Consider the following 21,954-nt stretch of genomic DNA (forward strand, 5'->3'; position numbering starts at 1 on the left):
CGATTTTCCATTGTTATCAGCAAAGTATTTTTACCCCATCATAAATGGTGGTGGTGGGGGGGGGGGGGGGTTGCTAGATGAGCACTAGTGTCTCAAAAATAAAGGTAGACAATGGTCAGCCTGATTTCATTTTTCAGATTGGATCTGAACTCGTTTAACCCCACAAACACGGACCCTTCTGTACCATCAAACATCAAGTCAGTAGGTTGTTCGATGCGCTTGTAACGTGCGGCCAGATTTATAACGTAATACACAATAGAAGATCGCTACACGAGGCGTTCACTTTCAGACCTGCTGTGTCAGAAAATGTCATTTACCCAGAAGTCCTTGCTCCTTCTCGACATCAGTTTGCAAAGCAACCGTGAACCGGGTCACCAATCGATGGGACCAGCTGCCTTTTTATTTCCGATTTACGCTGGCCTTCGACACTCTCTGAATGTGTCTAAAGACAAAAAAAAAAAACAACCCTCCCCACAAGTGGTGGCTTCCGCCTACGATACACTTTTGCACATTTTCTTTGTAGGAGCGCGCTCTGTACAGCAGTTTTTATACTCCGGCGCTCTGTGTGTCCTGTACTGTTTTTATATATATATATTCTATATTTTGATAGCCGCAATCAGTCGCATCTTCCAAGGCTGAGATGGTAACATATTCCTAACAGTTCGGTCGGAAATCGGCTTTTCTAGAAAAGTTTTTTCGTTTTTTATAAGTAGTTTACAGATCTAGCGGCAGTTTGGAGAAGGATGCTGAGTTAGATTTCATTTTGTGTGTTTAACACTACGCAAGCTATAACACAAACGCTAATTACTGGGTGCTAGACAAAATGGGAGGAGCTTAAAGTGGACCTGTTTTAAAATGTACACCTTCCGGGGACCGATCGAGGATGTGTGGCCATGTTAATCACATTAGTGTTTTTGAGCTGAGCTCGGTCACATGCTGGCTGCTGGGAGCATTTAAGCCGGCCATAGACTGTGATTCTTCTTTCCTGCAGCCGTGGGTGATGGGCTGATGTGGGAAATCCTAGCCCTCAGAACCATGCAGACCCTGGCCATTTCAGAAGGCAGAACTATCCTCAAGGCTGAGGAAGGAACACCACCTGGGTTTATTGGCCAAGGTTTAGAGTCCAACCCACATCAGTACCCTTAGGGCTGAGAAAGTAACCACCCCCTCCCCCCCTCTGGGTTGATTGGCCAAGTTTTAGAGTCCAGCCCACATCCTCAAGGTTGAGGAAGGAACACCTCCTGGGTTGATTGACCAAGGTTTAGAGTCCAGCCCACATCCGTACCCTCAGGGCTGAGGAAGGAACAAGTAATTGCCCCGCTACCCCCTCCTGGGTTGATTGGCCAAGGTTTAGAGTCCAGTCCACATCCACAAGGCTGAGGAAAGAACACCCCCAGGGTTGATTGGCCAAGGTTTAGAGTCCAGCCCACATCCTCAAGGCTGAGGAAGGAACACCTCCTGGGTTGATTGGCCAAGGTTTAGCGTCCAGTCCAGCCCACATCAGTACCCTCAGGGCTGAGGAAGGAACAACTAATGGCCCTACCCCCACCCGGGTTGATTGGCCAAGGTTTAGAGACCAGCCCACATCCACAAGGCTGAGGAAAGAACACCCCCAGGGTTAATTGGCCAAGGTTTCGAATCTGGCCCAAATCCACATCCTCGGGGCTGAGGAAGGAACACCACTAGTATTGATTGGCCAAGGTTTTGAGTCCGGCCCACAACCTCAGGGCTGAGGAAAGGACACCCCTAGTGTTTTTCCAAGGTTTAGAGTCCACCCCACATCTGTATCTTCAGGGCTGATGAAGGAACAATTCCCCCCCCAGGTTGATTGGCCAAGGTTTACAGTCCAGCCCACATCCTCTGGGGTGAGGAAGGAACACCCTCAGGTTTAAATGTCGCCAAGGTTAGGAGTCTATCCACATCCTCAAGGCTGAGGAAAGAACACCCCCAGGGTTGATTGGCCAAGGTTCAGAGTTTGTCCCACCTCCGTATCCTCAGTGCTGTAACAGGGACCCCCCCCCCCCTGTTGATTTACCAAGGGCTAGAGTCCGGCCCACATCCATATCCTCAGGGCTGAGGAAGGAACACCCCTTGTGTTAATTGGCGAAGGTTTAGTCTGGTCCACATCTGTATCCTCAGTGACTGGTCATAGTCTTCTGAACTCCGTCATGTGACCTTGAGCCTTGGCGAAGATCAGATGTTGGTGGGGCATTTTGGGTGTTTCACGTCAATAGTGACTGTACAGTCTTCTGAGCTTGGTCATGTGCCCTAGAGACTTGGTAAGGATCAGATGCTGGCTGACTGCTAGGGGCCTTGTGGGAGTTTTATATCAATAGTGACTGTGCCTAGTCTTCCTAGCTGGGTCATGTGACCTAGAACCTTTGCGAAGATCAGATGTTGGTGGGACATTGTAGGTTTTTAATGTCAATAGTGACTGTACATAGTCTTCTGAGCTTGGTTATGTGACCTATAACCTTGGCAAAGATCAGATGCTGGCTGAGTGGCTGGTGGGGCATTGTGGGTGATAGAGTGGGGTTTTTATTTGTCTGTGACCCCACCGGGGAGATTTTCCTCATTTCCTGCCTCTGTGATGCCTATACACGAAAAAAGGGGCGCGCTCGTCGTCAGCAGAAAGAGGAACATTCTCTCCTTTCCCCACTTTACAGTCTGGGTTAGCATTGGAGAGATTTCCCATCACTTCCTTTCCTGGCAGGAAGTGAAGGGAAACCTAAGGTTCCAAAATAAAATAAGACCATTTCCCTGGAGCTGGGCTTTGTTGCTTATGGGTCAGATTATATTAAACTGATCTCATCCACATGAATGGAACAAAGGGTTAGAATGTAGCGCTCCTTAAAAAAGGGGATATTAGGCAGCCTTATCTGAGACTGAACATGTCATGAATGTACCCAAACAGAAAAATATATCACTTTGTGTATACATTGCAGCTTGGTGGCGCCCACTGCTGCCCATTGTTATGACTGGTCCACTTTTCTTCTATATACACCATAATGCGGTCCTTTTGGCGTAATTGTGATTGAAAGCAAATATGCTATTGACTGGAATGATATATTGGAGAAGCACAATCGCAGAGCCATCCCTCGCTTTTATAGCAAATGAATGATATAATCATAAAGATAACACACCTGGACAAGGATCCTTATTTTCAGCCGTGTCCAATGAGGTTTGAATATGAGTCACATGACTAAAATAAAGATCCTTATCCTATTGTTAAAGGATACCTGGACTTTGAAAAAAATGTGGATTTAGCCTTTGTACCCCGCCCCGTGACCTCACTAACTAACACCACCACCCCCCTCCAATTCACATTTATCCTTTGTACCAAACCCCCCCCTCAACCTCACCAACCAACCTTTTTCCAAATGTGCATTTATCTCGAATAGGCAGCCACAGATTATGGTGCCTGTTTACATCCAGCACCGCAAGTCTTCACTGCCCTGTCTGGGTCTGCATAATATATTTACATAGACTTCTATGGGACCATCTCTGGTCTCAGGACACAACCCTATAGAATCCTGTGGGGTCGTCTCTGGCCTCGGTAGACAACCCTATAGATTCTGTGGGATCATCTCTGGCCTCAGGACACAACCCTATAGATTCTGTGGAACCATTTCAGGGCTCATGACACAACCCTATAAATTCCTGTGAGATCTTCTCTGGCCTCGGGACACAACCCTAAAAAATTCTGTTGGATTGTAACTTGGCCTTGGGACACAGCCCTATAGATTCTGTGGGAACATCTCTGACCTCCGGACACAGCCCCATAGACTTCTGTGAGGTTGTCTCTGGCCTCGAGATACAGCCCAAAGACTTCTATGGGACCATCTCCAATTGTCTTTAGCTTTGGGACTAAAGATAAGGTCAGGGGTCCTCCAAACTCTGAACATTCACTCTTTATTTTTACATCAGCTAGCTTCAAGGGCCTCCTCTCTGTTTACATGAGGAGCTCATTGGAGTTAAAAAAAAAAAAAAAAAAGCACAAGCTTTGAGTTTGGCCAGAGATGAGTTCAGAGGACACCCAAGCACACCTCTGTTTGGGACACAGCCCTATAGATTGCTGTAGGATTGTCTCAGGCCTCGGGACTCAATTCCACAGACTTCTATTAAGACACTCTTTGGCGTTTGGAAAAAAGCCCCAAAGACTTCTATGGAATCCTGTCTGACCTTGGGCCACAGCCCTATAGACTTCTATGGGATCATCTCTTGCTGAAGGAAATGGCCCTATAGACTTCTATGGGGCCATCTCCAATCTTCTCCAGCTTCTGGACTAGAGTGTTCTCCAGACTCCTCTCTAGCCAAACTCTGCACTTTTCCTTTCTTTGTTTACTCCAATGAGCTCCTCACGTAAACAAAGAGATGACTCTTGAAGCAAAGGGGCACAAGTTTTATGTTCAGCCAGAGATGAGGATACCCAAGCTCATCTCTGTTTGGAACACAGCCCTATAGAGTCCTGTAGGACCAGCTCAGTACTCAATTCCATAGACTTCAAAGTCAATGCCGCAGCACCACTGACTTTTATGGGACCATTTCTGGCCTCAGGACATAGCCCTTTAGACTTCTATAAGATTGTCTCCGGTTTTGTAACGCAGCCCCAGAGACTTCGGCCAGGTTCCGCCATGGTGTGGCCAGGACCGTAAAGACTTTATAGCGCTGGATGTAAACAAATGCAGGAGGCTTCAGCTGCCCAATCAAGGTAAGTATGCATTTGTGGAGTAGGTTAAGTCAGGGAAAAGGGGTAAAAGGGATCCTTTAGCAATCGAACCTCAAAGATAGCGGGGGGGGGGGGGGGAATAAGGATACTAAGCTGTGTCCATTGAAGTTTGAAAATGACCATCACATGAATAAAAAAAAATATCCTTATCCGTGCGTTTAAAGGCTTTGTGAATTGGCCTTTAATATCCATGATGGTGAATTTTCCTCTCTGTGACAGGATATGACACTTCCTGGTCAATGTAAAATGTTTGGTAGTTCTGTATCATTTCCCAGGACGGGGTGGGAGGTGTACAGGTAGCTCTGTGATATCCATGTTTTCTAGATCAAAAGCAATATGTCGGTTCCCCCCCACATACAGAGCGGGGGCTGTACACTATATTCTTGTATAAATCTTTTTTTTATTATATCTTTTGCTTCTTACTACCTAACGAAGTCTCCATGACTGCTTCCGGACCAATATCCTGTGTTTTATATCCATACTCAGCAACTCTTTGTATTTCGGTATATACAAATAAAAAAAAAATATGGATTTAAGATGAGCTGTGGCCTCTTCTTCTGGGGTGAAAGGTACAGTCCATTGGCATTGGATGAGCTTGTCCTGGCACTGTACATGCTGTTTGCATGCGCGCGGTTGTTTGCCGGGGAATGCTTCCGCCACCAAAGTATGACTGGCTGTTGGCTTTCGCTCTTTAGTCCACTAATACTGGATGGATGTTCCTCAATTAGAATTTTAAAAGAAAAGAGCAGGCCTGTAAAGCAGAATTATCACCTTGATGCCTATGACATCCTCAGATCCTTGTCGTGTAGAAAAGGATAAATGAAGCTCACTGAGCCTCAAAGGGAAGCCCAAGTCATTTTATCTTGAAGCCCAGCAGGAGGGGAGACATGTGCACCCAGAAGACTCTGAACTGTTTATCAGCAATTGACTTTCTCACAGATCAGAGAAATACAGTATCTTGCAAAAGTGAGTACACCCCTCATATTTTTGTAAATATTTTATTCTATCTTTTCATGTGACAACACTGAAGAAATGATACTTTGCTACAATGTAAAGTAGTGAGTGTACAGCTTGTATAACAGTGTAAATTTGCTGTCCCCTCAAAATAACTTAACACACGGCCATTAATGTCTAAACCGCTGGCAACAAAAGTGAGTACACCCCTAAGTGAAAATGTCCAAATTGGGCCCAAAGTGTCAATATTTTGTGTGGCCACCATTATTTTCCAGCACCGCCTTAACCCCCTTGGGCATGGAGTTCACCAGAGCTTCACAGGTTGTCACGAGTCCTCTTCTACTCCTCCATGATGACATCACGGAGCTGGTGGATGTTAGAGACCTTGCGCTCCTCCACCTTCCATTTGAGGATGCCCCACAGATGTTTAATAGGGTTTAGGTCTGGAGACATGCTTGGCCAGTCCATCACCTTTACCCTCAGCTTCTTTAGCAAGCCAGTGGTCGTCTTGGAGGTGTGTTTGGGGTCGTTATCGTGTTGGAATACTGCCCTGCGGCCCAGTCTCTGAAGGGAGGGGATCATGCTCTGCTTCAGTATATCACAGTACATGTTGGCATTCATGGTTCCCTCAATGATCTGTAGTTCCCCAATGCTGGCACCACTCATGCAGCCCCAGACCATGACACTCCCACCACCATGCCTGACTGTAGACAAGACACACTTGTCTTTGTCCTCCTCACCTGGTTGCCGCCTCACACGCTTGTCACCATCTGAACCAAATAAGTTTATCTTGGTCTTATCAGACCACAGGACATGGTTCCAGTAATCCATGTCCTTAGTCTACTTGTCTTCAGCAAACTGCAGGCTTTCTTGTGCATCATCTTTAGAAGAGGCTTCCTTCTGGGACGACAGCCATGCAGACCAATTTGATGCAGTGTGCGGCGTATGGTCTGAGCACTGACAGGCTGACCCCCCACCCCTACAACCTCTGCAGCAATGCTGGCAGCACTCATACGTCTATTTCCCAAAGACAACCTCTGGATATGATGCTGAGCACGTGCACTCAACTTCTTTGGTGGACCATGGCGAGGCCTGTTCTGAGTGGAACCTGTCCTGTTAAACCACTGAATGGTCTTGGCTACTGTTCTGCAGCTCAGTTTCAGGGTCTTGGCAATCTTCTTCTAGCCTAGGGAAGTGTTTCTCAACTCCAGTCCTCAAGGCACACCAACAGGTCATGTTTTCAGGATTTCCACTATTTTGCACAGGTGATTTGATCAGTTTTCACTGCCTTAGTAATTACCACAGCCATTTCATCTGAGGGAAATCCTGAAAACATGACCTGTTGGTGCGCCTTGAGGACTGGAGTTGAGAAACACTGGCCTAGGGCCTAGGCCATCTTTATGTAGAGCAACAATTCTTTTTTTTCAGATCCTCAGAGAGTTCTTTGCCATGAGGTGCCATGTTCAACTTCTAATGACCAGTATGAGAGTGAGAGCGATAACACCAAATTTACCACGCCTGCTCCCCATTCACACCTGAGACCTTGTAACACTAACGAGTCACATGACACCGGGGGGAGGGAAAATGGATAATTGGGCCCCAGTTTGGACATTTTAACTTGGGGGGTGTACTCACTTTTGTTGCCAGCGGTTTAGACATTAATGGCTGTGTGTTGAGTCATTTTGAGGGGACAGCAAATTTACACTGTTATACAAGCTGTACACTCACTACTTTACATTGTAGCAAAGTGTCATTTCTTCAGTGTTGTCACATGAAAAGATAGAAGAAAATATTTACAAATGTGAGGGGTGTACTTACTTTTGTGAGATAATGTATATATTATTTCTCATAAAAACTAAAATATTCCTGGCACAGATGAAAATAATTCTTTCTGATCATGAACATTTTGGGGTACATGTACCTATAAAATTGTATAAGTAATGTGTACAGATTGAGAGATCCCCAAAACAGTGGTATGGAGCCTGCTTGCGGCAGCCAAGTGGTAATTGGTGCTGTTGCAATTGAAAGGATGCGCTGGTGTTGGAACTCCTATGCCCAACCCAGCCCTCAGAACCATTTCAGAAGGCAGAACCATCCTCTGGTTGGGAACACCCCCAGGGTTGATTAGTCAAGGTTTAGAGTCCGGCCCACATTCATAATCTCAGAGCTGAGAAAGAAACACCCCCAGGGTCAACTGGCCAAGGTTTAGAGTCCCACCCACATTCATATCCTTAGAGCTGAGGAAGGAACACCCCAAGGTTGATTGGCCAAGGTTTTGAGTCCGGTCCACATCAATAACTTTAGGGCTCAGGAGGGAACACCCGTGGGGTTGATTGGCCAAGGTTTTGGGTCCAGCACACATCCATATCTTCAGGGCAGAGGAAAGAACCCCCCCAGGGTTTATTGGCCAAGGTTTAGAATCCAGCCCACATCTGTATCTTCAGGGCAGAGGAGGGAATACCCAGAGGGTGGATTGGTCGAAGTTTTGAGTCTGGCCCACATCTGTATCCTCAGGGCTGAGGAAAGAACATCCCCATGGTTTATTGGCCAAGGTTTAGAATCCAGCCAACATATATCTTTAGGGCAGAAGAAGGAATACCCCCAGGGTTGATTGACCAAGGTTTAGAGTCTGGCCCACATCTATATCCTCAGGGCTTAGGATGGGACACCCTCAGGGTTGACTGGCCAAGGTTTAGAGTCCGGCCCACATCCATATCCTCAGGGCAGAGGAAGTAACACCCCCAGGGTTGATTGGCCAAGGTTTAGAGTCCAGCCCACATCCATATCCTCAGGGCTGAGGAAGGGACAGCCTCAGGGTTGATTGGCCAAGGTTTTGAGTCTGGCCTACATCCACACCCTCAGGGCAGAGGAAGTAACACCACCAGCTTTGATTGGCCAAGGTTTAGAGTTCAGCCCACATCCATACTCTCAGGGCAGAGGAAGTAACACCCCCAGGGTTGATTGGCCAAGGTTTGAGTCCGGCCTACATCCATACCTTCAGGGCTGAGGAAGGGACACCCTCAGGGTTGACTGGCCAAGGTTTTGAGTCTGGCCTACATCCATATCTCTGTAAACTGAAGAGCATGAGACATAGATGGGATTATTCACATAGAGCCAGACCTGAATGAGATGGATTGCTAAATATCCACGGGCAGGATAAACCACAATAAAAGCTTATTTTAGATTTGTATCCCTTTCTATTTTATAGCCATACTGTGTATGTCCTTTTTTTCCTCTTTGTAATTTGTTTTTTATTTGCTCATATTTTATGCATTGCCCACCTTCGGGATAATAAATTGTAATATTCATAAGTGGCTTTTGTGTACTAAGCTAAGACTCATATCCCGAGAGAGATTTCCGAATTGTAGTGTCTGTGCTCTCTTTCTAAACTCCGTGCTGAAATGTATGCAATGCACTGTGTGCAGAGTCCATATATACAGAATAAGAACAGATACCGAGAATTACACCCGACATACAGGACAAGAGAAGTAGTATTGTGCAGAGTCCATACATACAGAATGAGAACAGATACCGAGAATTACACCCGACATACAGGACAAGAGAAGTAGTACTGTGCAGAGTCCATACATACAGAATAAGAACAGATACTGAGAACTGTAATGCCCTGTACACACGATCGGACATTCCGACAACAAAATCCATGGATTTTTTCCGACGGATGTTGGCCTAAACTTGTCCTGCATACACACGGCCACACAAATCTTGTCAGAAATTCCGAATAGACAAGAACGCGGTGACGTACAACACATACGACGGCACAAAAAAAGGGAAGTTCAATACCAAGCGCGCCACCCTTTGGGCTCCTTCTGCCAATCTCGTGTTAGTAGAAGTTTGGTGAGAGACGATTTGCACTTTTCAGCCTCGTGCTTTTCAGATCGTTACTGCTCTTCAGTTTGTGCTTGTGGGTTCGTATCTGGTTTTCAGTGCGTGCAGTCAGTTCGCATTTGTTTTTCAGTACGTATTCTATAGTACGTATTTGATTTTGCAGTGCGTTCTAGTCTGCTCGTTTATGATTTTCAGCTTGCTCTTCTCGGGCCTTTCTGTTTTTCAGTGTGTTCTGTTAGTTCGTTCTGACCAGCCGACCGTTTTGAAGCCATGCGGTCCTTCACCCAGGGCCAGAGGGTTTTTAACTACCGGCTGGCCAGAGCCAGAAGAGTGATGGATAACGCTTTTGTGATAATGGCCAGCTGGTTCCGCCTATTCCTTACACCAATAAATATGGTGGAATATAAACGTAACCATATAATCCTTGCATGCTGCATTCTACACAAGTATTTAAGGAGAAATTCAATGATCTATGTTGCCTCAGTTGGGCCTGAGGCCAGACTTCAAGAAGAAACCCTGATGGCGCTTGAAGCTGGCCGTCCTGGTTTGCCCCCCCCCCCCAAAGCGCCCGCGAAGTAAGACAGAAGTATGCCGAGTACTTTGCGGGTAGGGGGGCCATTAATATGCCAGAAAACGTTTAAGAAACATTTTCAAAATATTTTTTTTAGTTAAACTGAAAAAAGATTTACTGCTTGTGTTTCTTTTAGCTGTCTCCTAGGTTCTCCAGTGGGCTTTTCTTTTTGGCCATTTTCTTCAATAGTGCTAATTAGGGTTGTCCCGATACCGATACTAGTATCAGTATTGGCACCGATACCGAGCATTTGCCCAAGTACTTGTACTCGGGCAAATGCTCCCGATGCTTCCACCGATACCTGTACAGTCAGCGGTGATCGGCGCGTGGGGGAGTTACAAGCTTCTCCCCCGCGGCTTTCAGCTGCTTTGTGACATACAGCGGTGAGCGGTGCTTGTAACTCCCCCACACGCGATCACCGCTGACTGTCACCTCATCCTCCATGCCCCCTCCGTTCCTCTGTCCCCCTCTGCTGTCCCCCTCCGTTCCTCTGTCCCCCTCTGTTGTCCCCCTCTGTTCCTCTGTCCCCCTCTTTTCCTCTGTCCCCCTCCTCTGTCCCCTTCCGTTCCTCTGTCCCCCTCCTCTGTCCCCCTCCGTTCCTCTGTCCCCCTCCGTTGTACCCCTCCATTCCACTGTCCCCCTCTGTTCCTCTGTCCCCCTCCGTTCCGCCGCTTCGCTGTCCCCCTCTCCTTCTCTGTCCCCCTCCGTTGTGCTGTCCCTCTCCGCTGTCCCCCTCCGTTGTGCTGTCCCCCTCCGCTGTGTGAATGGACAGAGTCAGCTGACTCTGTCCATCCACATAACTGAAACATTGTAATCTCCTGTGATTACGATGTCTCAATTTATGAATGGAGAGGAGCCGCTGTCTTCTCTCCATTCATTCTCAGTGTAGCTGAGGCTGCAGAGAAAGGGACTGGAGAATCTCTATCCTCGGTCTCAAGGGGGAGATATCAGGCAGGGGTCTGTTAAGACCCCTGATATCTCACCAAAGCCCCCCAACAGGGCTGATTAAAAAAAAAAAACACATATTGCAATAAAGAATAAAAAAAAATATTATTGTAAAAAATAAATGTAAATAAAAAAAAACACACAGACACCGCTCACCCTCTCCCCCCACCCTAAAAAAAAAAGAAAAAAAAAAAAAAAACCACTGTCACGTGACATTAAAAAAAAAAGTATCGGTAATCGGTATCGGCGAGTACTTGAAAAAAGTATCGGTACTTGTACTCGGTCCTAAAAAAGTGGTATCGGGACAACCCTAGTGCTAATGTAATTTATTTGATACATGAAGTGACAATCTCTTCTTCAGCGAACTATTATTATGTTGTGGGTCTGCTACACACACACCTTGTTTTTGTTGTTAATGTATGTAATGCATTACTGATAAAAATATACATAATTTTCAGCACCATGAATGAATTTTGTTGAGTCATGAAAATGGCATGATTGTGGCAAATTATAAAGCACTGTGGGAGTTATTTACTAAATGAAAATCCACTTTGCACTCCAAGTGCACTGCAAAAGTGCACATGAAACTGCACTGAAAGTGCACTTGTAGTGCAAAGTGGATTTGCCTTTAGTAAATAACCCCCATTTCAGTGTAAACCCCAACTTAGTCCAAAAAATGATATTGAGCCTTGAAAGAAGAAGCCACACGTTGTGTATAAAACTTTTTACTCTGTGCACATTCACATGTGCCTTAGAAAAGGGTTTTTGAACAAACCAACATATTTTAGTAATAACATTTTTTTTTGCACAGTACAAATAGCCTTTTTTTGTGTTAAAACAGGCACGTTTAAAACCATAAAACAATACACAACTCAGGAACTTACAAAGTTCTACTTTGACAAAGTGAAGACAAGATCAGACATTAGTATGTCCAAACTGTGTTGATATTGCCTTCATCAGATGGGGTGATGTCACCCCTGTGAAAGCAAAATTTTGAAGATGCACACAAATTGACAGTCAAAATGGGGATTTCCCTCCTGATCCCATGCCTAATGTCAACATGTGCTAGCTCCCATCATGGGGGATCAATGGACGTGTTTCAGGGGTGCAACCCCTTCCTCTGATCTACTTTATTTGTGAGGAAGGGGTTGCACCCCCAAAACGCATACATTGATATCCCGTGATGGCAGATAGCACATGTTGACATACTGTGTGCATCTTCAAAATTTGGCTTTCAAAATTTTGGAGAAAAGTTAAAAAAATAGAAAGAATTTGAGAAATGTTGGTGTGTTTTCGATTCTGCCTAAAACATCAATTATGTTTTTGAGTCTTTTTTTCCACATCATTGATGTCTTCTTTGATCTTCTGTAAATCCCGATTGCACACCATGATCTCCCCGAGGAGGACTTGTGCGCTTGTGAAATGTCTTTCTTCTTCAACAACATCCAAGACACCTAAAAAAAATAAAACATCATGTATTATAAATATGCAGGCATCCATCTATTACCTGAAGCTGTGGTCTCAGTCACTCACCTGTTGTGGTCACTATTTCGTCCTACTTCATAAATCTCTCCTTCCTTCACATCCTCTGGTTGTTGTTTTTGGATTTCCCCTTCTTTAGGAGGTTGGGGGTCCCTGGTGACCTCAGACGTCCCCAGTCTTTTCTCCCCTATGTGAATAAAATAAAGGTATACTTAGGACACAGATATTTGAGGCAAGAAATAGGAATATGAAACATTGCTTGGAAGTGTCGTACAATTGTCTGTTTTGGCAGAGTTCCAAGCTGAAGACATGATTTTTTCCCTTTACAATGCTGGAATACTTACCTTTTTTTGTTAAAGTATCACACATGTAGAGAGCCCTAGTATCCACTGGAGCACCTGAGTGGGACACCCCAAAAAGTTTGTTCTGGTGTCCCACACTAGTGCTCCTGCGTCCAGATGTGTCAACAGCTGCTGAGTGTCCTCTCCTTACACTGAATTAAGTTTGCATTTCATTCTAGTTACAAACCCATCTAGACAACAATGTCATAAACTTCTTTTAATACAAATAGGCCTGAACAAATTTAGTTAACCTGCATCTGCCAAAAACATTGTATTAGTGGGCGAACGAACAACGTTTACTACGAACGATTACTGTGCCCACGAACCTGAAACTTTCCATTTTAAACTGTACAACAGTAAAGAAAAGCACATGGAGCAGCACGAACGTAAGAAGAAGAATAGGAACACACGACAAACTACTCATCCTGCTCCCTCAATTTGAGGTCTGACCATCGTTTCCTCAGTTGAGCCTTGGATCGCCGTACCCCAAAATTCTTCGGCAGACTTTTCACAACTTTAGTCATGATCTTGGCCTTTCTCACATTTGGGTTTGGGTAAGGTCCATGCTTCCCGTCATAGTCGGCCCTCTTGAAGATGTCCACTGTCTCCACCATCTCTATAAAGGCCATATTTGAGTCCTTAAATATTCTTCGTGATCGGGACGTTTGTGGCTCCGGGCTTTTGACGTTGCTGCTGTCTGCATGCACTTGTTGTCTCTCCGCCATGTGCTCTCCCACTGCGCCGAAAGACAAGGGGCGGGGAATATACTAGAAAGAACGTCAGGGGTGGGCGGAGTTTCATTGATGCGCAGTTTATATTTAGCGTAACACGCGTGTGTCGTACGTACGATCTGTGAGCGGAGGAAGGAGTAGCAGAAGTGCCGATCGTTCTAACGAAGGTACAATTTTAACTTGGTGCATCAGTGGCCTATACTGCTTCTATATTGAGGCCTATATTGGGCCTTTATCCCCATATTCATTGATATGTACAGGGAGCTGCCCTGTCTGTGGCAGGTAAACCACCCCTTTTATAACAATAAACCAAAGAGGAAGGTAGCGCTGGATCAATTGCTGGAATTTGTGAAGCCGGTGATCCCCCATGGCAGACATCCCCTATTTGAAGGCCCTAACTGGTGGCATGAAGAGCACTTATAATAGGGAGCGCAAGAAGGTCCAGGATTCCCAGAGAGCAGGAGCTGCAGCAGATGACATTTATGTCCCCAGGTTGTGGTACTATGACAGACTGCATTTTCTGGCAGGCCAGACTGAAACCAGGCCAGCACTCTCCAATCTTCCTTCAAGGCTTCCTTCCACCTTAGCTGGGGCTTCCGACATCCAACCTGGGCCTTCCAGCCATGAAGAAGTGGAGGAGCCCAGCTTGAGCCAAGTATAGCATTGTTCAACATATTTCTAGTCAAATAATTAATGATGCTAACTAGATGTTATTGTTGATCAGTAATTTCTGATTTTACAGTGTTTTATATATCAATAGACAGTAGTGGCCACAAATGATTGGGACAAGAATGAAAAATTCTGGGGTCAGAATGATAATCTTTTCTATTTATTAGCAGTCAATTTGCAACAGTCATTAGCTGAAAATTGTGTGTGATTGATGAATCAAAAACTAAAACTATGTTCCCTTTTTTCATACACAGTAAAGTCTCAGCCAGGAGGAGGTTGTGGAAAGTGGCAGCCAGGAGGTGGCTGGGGTATGTGGCAGCCAGGAGGTGGCCGGGCCCAGTAGCCTGCCCGAATCCCAGGTCCCTCCCCTCCGCCTTCCAAAAAAAAGTCCCAGGAAGAGGAGCAACCTGGAGGAGGCAGCACTTGGCCTATTTCGGAAGGCTAATGCGGCCCTCAGAACCCCCTCCAGTCTTCAGGAGGACTATGCCTACATGGCAGCCTGCAAAATGCAGGAGATGGAGAAGGGCCAATGCCTTTTCTGTGAGGAAGTTATGTTACAAGCCCTAAATAAGGGGTGGAGGGGCGAACCCACAAGCCAAAGCCACGTTTGTGAATTCAACCATGGTGCTCCTCCTCCTTCACCTCCTGCCACAACTACAACACCAGAGCCACAGCCTGGAAGCAAGCGTGGAAGGAAGACAAGAGAGTGATGGCCTGGGTTCAGTCTGGTCTGGCAAAAGACGCAGGCTGTTGTAAGACCACAGCCTGGGGACAGATATGTCATCTGCTGCTGTTCCTGATCTCTTGTAGTCCTGGACCGGATTGTGCTCACTATTATAAGGACTCCTCAGGCCAACGATTTTGACTGTAAAATAATTGATGTCTGCCCTGGGGGTACAAAGGCTTCGCAAATTTCAACAGTTTCTCCAGCGTTGCCTTCCTCTTTATTTTGTTATGACCCATAATAAATGGCTATTTATTTTTCACAAATACTTGCCTGTGTGTTTAACTTCAAAAAGGACAGTTTGTTTGTGAGTAGGCAGGTACATTTCCAAAAAGACAATGTGAAATTAACAAGGGACACCAACACCAACCTCCTTGAGGTTAAAAAAATACAAGATAATAATGGTGTTGTGGTAACTTGACACAAAACGAAAGAATAAATTATGGAGATCACTATAAAAAAACAAAAAAAAAAAATAGGAGATCTGGATAAAAAACAAACAAACAAAAAAAACACTATAACCAAAAATTTGAAACATTATTATGGAGATCTGACGAAAAAAAAAAAAATGCATGAGATCACGAGAAATAATAAAGAAAGAAGCTTGTCAGAACTCTGTGTGAATATCAGCAGCAAAACAACTTCATTCTACTAGCATTCTAAAGAAGAAGAGAGTGCGCTGCATTGAAAGATTTAAAAACTTGCAGCGTGACGAATGTGCTATCTCCATTATGAGCGCTAGTTTTACCAGACCGAGCGCTTCCGTCTCATAATTGATCCCGAGCATGCGTGGCACTTTGTGCGTCGGAATTGTGTACACACGATCGGAATTTACCAGAACGGATGTTGTTGTCGGAAAATTTGAGATCCGGATCGCAAATTTTGTTTGTCGGAAATTCCGACGGAAAATGTCCGATGGAGCCGACACACGGTCGGAATTTCCGACAACAAGCTCCCATTGCACATTTGTTGTCGGAAAATCCGACCGTGTGTACGGGGCATTATGGTAAAAATCGGAATCATGTTTTTCTTGATGGTTGCTAACAAAAAACTATTTCACTCTGCTACCATCGGGGGGCGCCAATATTCAGTTTTGGTTTTTTTTTTGTTGTTTTTTTTTTCTTGACGCTGAGGATTCTGGGAAGGAATGGCTTCCTGGTTAAAGTACAATGTGTGTCTCCAGTGCTGAGGACAATTCATAGTCTGATCCCGGGCTTTTTTTTTCTTTGCCTAACAATTGTATTTGTACAGTAAGTGCCAATAATGGACTAATCTATTCTCACTCTCCCTCCAGGATGGAGGAATCGCAGTTTTGGACGGAGTCGTCGTAGAACACGCCTGAGCTTCAGGGGACAACCGGTGACAGAGATGGAGTCTGCGAAACGAATCCTGGTGTATCTGAGCAAAGAGAATTCTCTGCTGCAGTGTGCCAGGTTTGTGCAGGTAAAGACCCCCCCGTGTCCCCCCCAAGTGTCCCCCCCCTGTGCCCTCCCCCATGTGTCGTCCCCCCGTGTCCCCACTCCCCGTGCTCCACCCAAGCCTGGCTACACACATGTGCATTGTGATAATACGCCTTAAAATGTGCGTTAATATAGATCACCTTACTGCACATTGCTGTGCAAGCTGCATTATGGCGTCATTGATTTTATGTGATAGACCAACACAAAGTGGCACATAATTGTGAAGTGGAAGGAAAATGATAAATGATACAAATAAATATGTGAAAAGTGTGTGTGTGTGTGGGGGGCATTTGTATTCAGCCCTCTTTACTTTGATACCCCTAACTAAAATCTAGTGGAACCACCAGGTTCTAGTGGAACCTACCAAGACATGGCCGTCCACCTAAACTGACCGGCCGGGCAAGAAGAACATTCATCAGAGAAGCAGCCAACAGGTCCATGGTAACTCTGGAGGAGCTGCAGAGATCCACAGCTCAGGTGGGAGAATCTGTCCACAGGACAACTATTAGTCGTGTTCTCCACAAATCTGGTCTTTATGGAAGAGTGGCAAGAAGAAAGCCATTGGTGAAAGAAAGTCATAAGAAGTCCCATTTGCAGTTTGTGAGAAGCCATGTGGGGGACACAGCAAACATGTGGAAGAAGGTGCTCTGGTCAGATAAGACCAATATTCAACTTTTTGGCCTAAAAGCAAAACGCTATGTGTGGGGAAAAACTAACACTGCACATCACCCTGAACACACCATCCCCACTGTGAAACATGGTGGTGGCAGCATCATGTGGTGGGGATGCTTTTCTTCAGCAGGGACAGGGAAGCTGGTCAGAGTTGATGGGAAGATGGATGGAGACAAATACAGGACAACCTTAGAAGAAAACCTGTCTGCAAAAGACTTGAGACTGGGGCGGAGGTTCACCTTCCAGATGTGGTCCTTTCGCTTAATTTGGCCCTTGGGACATGGTTTTCATCCACTGACACCAGCAATGGGACATAATTACCCTCCCCCCCACTGACACCCAATGAAGGGGCAGAATTCCTCTCAATGACACCAAGGATGGGCCACTATTCTACCCACTGATACCAAAGATGGTGCATTGTTTGATGTCGGGACCTTTTCTACTCCTGATGCCCACAGTCTGCATGAAGCCTTACCTTCATGCAAACCTCCTAACACTAAATCCTAACCTTCCATCCCTGACCCCCAACTCTAAACCCTAACACTCTAACTTTAATCTCCTAACCTCAAACCCTAGCTCACTTACTCTAACCCCCAGCTCAGCCCCCCAACCCTAACCCTCCAATACTAACCCCCCTAACTCTAATCCCTAACCCTCTAATTCTAACCTCCTAACTCCAAACCCTAACCCTGTGTGTTTTTGGTGTGCTGTGTACCCGAACATTCTGCAGGTGCAGTTTTTTCCCATATTAAGGAGTGATGTTGGCGCATTTAACCACTTCCGGACCGGCTCACGCCGATATACGTCGGTATTTTGAGGATATCGTTGTTATGGCAGCAGCTAGCTACCCTAACCCCAGTATCCTCTTCTTTAGTGAGCGGTCTGGTTTCAGATAAAAGTGGTCTCTGCGGCGGATTCGCCGCAAGATCACTTTTTAATCGGTGGCGGGAGAGGAGGCTCCACCCCCCCTTCCCGCCGTTCTCTGGTGCCCTCCGCCGCTTACCAGAGCCGTCGGTAGCGGCAGAGGCGATCGGGTCCTCTTCCTGGCTTGGCATGGAGACGAGTGAGGAGGAAGATGGCCTCCACCCGTCTCCATTCCATTGCAGGGCGGAAGCGACGTCAAAATGTCACTTACGCCCTTAGCTCTTGAAGCGACATTTAAAAAAAAAAAAATACATTTGATTTATTTATTATTTTTTTGCATTTTAGTGTAAATATGAGATGTGAGGTCTTTTTGACCCCAGAGCTCATATTTAAGAGGTCCTGTCATGCTTTTTATTTTCTATTATCTAATAGGAATAAAAGTGACACTTTTTTTTTTTTTTTTTAAAGAACAGTGTAAAAATAAAAGGTAAAATAAATAAGAAAAAAAAAAAGTAAATGCGCCCCCTCCCGCCGAGCTCGCGTGCAGAAGCGAACGCATACGTGAGTAGCGCCCACATACGAAAACGGTGTTCAAACCACACATGTGAGGTATCGCTGCGATCGTTAGAGCGAGAGCAATAATTCTAGGCCTAGACCTCCTCTGTAACTCAAAATGTGCAACCTGTAGAATTTTTTTTAAAACATCACCTATTTGAGATTTTTAAGGGTAAAAGTTTGTCGCCATTCCACGAGCGGGCGCAATTTTGAAGCGTGACATGTTGGGTATCAATTTACTCGGCGTAACATTATCTTTTACAATGTAAAAAAAATTGGGCTAACCTTACTGTTTTTTTATTCAAAAAAGTGTATTTTTTCCCCAAAAAAAAGTGCGCTTGTAAGACCGCTGCGCAAATACGGTGTGTATTGCAACAACTGCCATTTTATTCTCTAGTGATTAAAACAAATGCACCAAGTGTGAAGGGAACCTTAAAGGTATATTCCACCTATTTTCAAAAACGATCTCACGCTCTTTGTAAATTGGCGATCTGTAGATTTGTGGGTGTTTTGCAAGGCATTTTCTGATATGGTTTTTTTTTTGGATATGTTTTTTTTAGGGTATCACTGGGCATTTTTCCTCCGGTCACGAGGACAAGGCTGTTGTGAACTGTGGACTGGACCAGGACCGGTTTGTCATCTCCGATCGGCCATTCAGCGGTTCCAGCGGCGTCCGGCTACAGGTCAGCAGACAGTACTAAGAATGAGAGCTGGACGCATACAGGGGCTATGAGGTTGCAGCAGCCTGTGAGCTCTACTGCTTCTGGTCACATGATCACTGTCACAGCCAATCATAGTGGTCATAAAATCACAGGAGCCTGCTTACTGGCTTTCTGCATGCGGATCCTCTTAAAGGGCCAGCTCCCATTCAGAAGGGGGCTAACATGTATTTAAAAAACTTAGATCCCTGACTAAGTGTCTTGGCATAGAAGCACATTATTACGGCAAACACAGGCGGAGTGCTCGCCTGATTCATGTTGCTCTTCCTACAGAGGTCGTCCTTCTGCCCCATAAAAATCCTGAATCCGGACCAAGCCGCCCGCCTGCCAGAGCAGATCCGGGGCCGAGGTGTGGATGTCGGAGTCGCCATCTTGCTGCAGACGGCCAACAAAAAGGTTCTGCTGACGAGGAGAACCAAAACCCTGAGCATCTTCCCCAATGTCTGGGTACCACCAGGTCAGTATTCTGCAGCAGTCAGGATAACGGCAATGTGCACTAATAGTGCTGTCAGTGTCCATGTGTGCCCGCCTCTTGTGTGCTCCTCTCGCCATGCCTCCAGAACACTCTGCATTACGCAGTGACCCCAGAGCATTCTGTGTGTCTCCCAGTGTTCCCGGAGCACCCTGTGTGTCTCACAGTGACCCCGGAGCATCCTACGTCTCCCATTGACCCCAGAGTTAAATGTGTCTCCCAGTGACCCCAGAGCACCCTGTGTCTCCCAGTGACCCCATAGTATAATGTGACCCCAGAGCACCCTGTGTGTCTTCCAGTTACCCCGGAGCATCCCTGTGTGTCTCCCAGTGACACCGGAGCATCCTGTATCTCCCAGTGACCCCGGAGCATCCTGTGTGTCTCCCAGTGACCCCGGAGCATCCTGTGTGTCTCCCAGTGACCCCGGAGCATCCTGTGTGTCTCCCAGTGACCCCGGAGCATCCTGTGTGTCTCCCAGTGACCGTAGAACATTTTTTAAAAAATATTGTTTCCCCCCTTTATATAAGTTATTTTTTATGAACTTGCACTGTCCCTGTGTGAGAGAGTTTCAGCCGTTTTCATCTTATGTTGTACAGGTGGTCACATGGAGCCAGGAGAGCAGGTGAGTGCAAGGCGTCTCGTCAATATACCTGTTTTTTTTTTTTTTTTGTATCGTATCTCGGGTAATTGTGTACACATTCACATTGGCAGCTCCTCAATGCCGGGCTGAGAGAGCTGCAGGAGGAGACTGGGCTGGACCTGAGGAACAAGACTCCGCCCTGGAGGATCCTGGGGCTTTGGGAGGTAACTTGTGCACAACCCCCATTCCACAGCAGCGTGTAGATTCTTCTTCTCAGAGTTCTCAATGCTCAGTGATTGGTAATCTACCATCTGTCTGAGAAATAACCGCGCAGGCCAGTGTACGTACACCGTCTTAGGTCGAAGACCGCACAGCCACGGGTGATACATTCACCTCCTCCCAGGATCCAGCACTGGCTCTTCTTTCTGGCACTTCCAGCTTTCACCCCGTGGGACCAGTTCAGGAGATCGCTCTTTTGATTGCTGTGGCTTTAAATTTGCAAAGCCATGCATGGCATTCAAGCAAAGTGTTGCTGCGATCCTACCTGTGGCCTTCAGTGATTTGTGTCCTCCTATTCTTTCATGCTGCCAGTGGTTAGGAGGTACCTGGCCTCCTGTGTGCTCCTGTCTCCATACCACCAGTACACCTCTGTGTAACCCAAAGGGCACCAGATCAACCTTTGAGACATAGTCATATCCAGTGACCCCGGGACAAGCTGTGCCTCCCAGTGACTCCGGGGCATCCTGTGTGTCTCCCAGTGACCCCGGAGCATGCTGTGCCACCCAGTGACCCCAGAGCATCCTGTGTGCCTCCCAGTGACCCCAGAGCATCCTGTGTGCCTCTCAGTGACCCCGGAGCATGCTGTGCCTCCCAGTGACCTCAGGCAACCTGTGCTTCCCAGTGACCCCGTAGCATGCTGTGCCTCCCAGTGACCCCGTAGCATGCTGTGCCTCCCAGTGACCCCGTAGCATGCTGTGCCTCCCAGTGACCCCGTAGCATGCTGTGCCTCCCAGTGACCCCCGGGACATGCTGTGCCTCCCAGCGACCCTGGGGCATCCTGTGTGCCTCCCTGTTACCCCAGAGCATGCTGTGTCTCCCAGTGACCCCGGAGCATGCTGTGCCTCCCAGTGACCTCAGGCAACCTGTGCATCCCAGTGACCCCGGGGCTTTCTGTTGTTGTGCTTATTAACCACTTGAGCCCCGGACCATTATGCTGCCTAAGGACCAGAGGTCTTTTTCCAATTTGGCACTGCGTCGCTTTAACTGCTAATTGCGCGGTCATGCAATGCTGTACCCAAACGAAATTTGCGTCCTTTTCTTCCCACAAATAGAGCTTTCTTTTGATGGTATTTGATCACCTCTGCAGTTTTTATTTTTTGCGCTATAAACGGAAAAAGACCGAAAATTTTGAAAAAAAATGATATTTTCTACTTTTTATTATAAAAAAAATCCAATAAACTAAATTTTAGTCATACATTTAGGCCAAAATGTATTCGGCCACATGTCTTTGGTAAAAAAAATGTCAATAAGCGTATATTTATTGGTTTGCGCAAAAGTTATAGCGTCTACAAACTAGGGTACATTTTCTGTAATTTACACAGCTTTTAGTTTATGACTGCCTATGTCATTTCTTGAGGTGC

At 46.2% G+C, this 21,954-nt stretch overlaps 1 protein-coding gene across 3 annotated transcripts in view; it reads left to right on the forward strand.

Moving 5' to 3' along the window:
* Positions 1 to 16,109: 16,109 nt before the first annotated feature.
* The window catches only part of LOC141116833 (nucleoside diphosphate-linked moiety X motif 17-like), a 46,241-nt gene continuing 40,396 nt past the window's right edge, over positions 16,110 to 21,954 (forward strand). Inside the window, exons 1-6 of one of the 3 annotated variants that reach the window (XM_073609290.1) lie at positions 16,110 to 16,163; positions 16,287 to 16,435; positions 19,104 to 19,226; positions 19,536 to 19,719; positions 20,331 to 20,356; positions 20,446 to 20,538. In XM_073609290.1, coding sequence (XP_073465391.1) covers positions 16,361 to 16,435; positions 19,104 to 19,226; positions 19,536 to 19,719; positions 20,331 to 20,356; positions 20,446 to 20,538 — 501 coding nt within the window. In that variant the 5' untranslated portion in view covers positions 16,110 to 16,163; positions 16,287 to 16,360. The remainder of the gene's footprint in view (positions 16,164 to 16,286; positions 16,436 to 19,103; positions 19,227 to 19,535; positions 19,720 to 20,330; positions 20,357 to 20,445; positions 20,539 to 21,954) is intronic. The other 2 variants (XM_073609288.1, XM_073609289.1) reach the window with 2 other exon arrangements.

Source organism: Aquarana catesbeiana, linkage group LG13, assembly GCF_042186555.1.
Source record: "Aquarana catesbeiana isolate 2022-GZ linkage group LG13, ASM4218655v1, whole genome shotgun sequence".
NCBI lineage: Eukaryota > Metazoa > Chordata > Amphibia > Anura > Ranidae > Aquarana > Aquarana catesbeiana.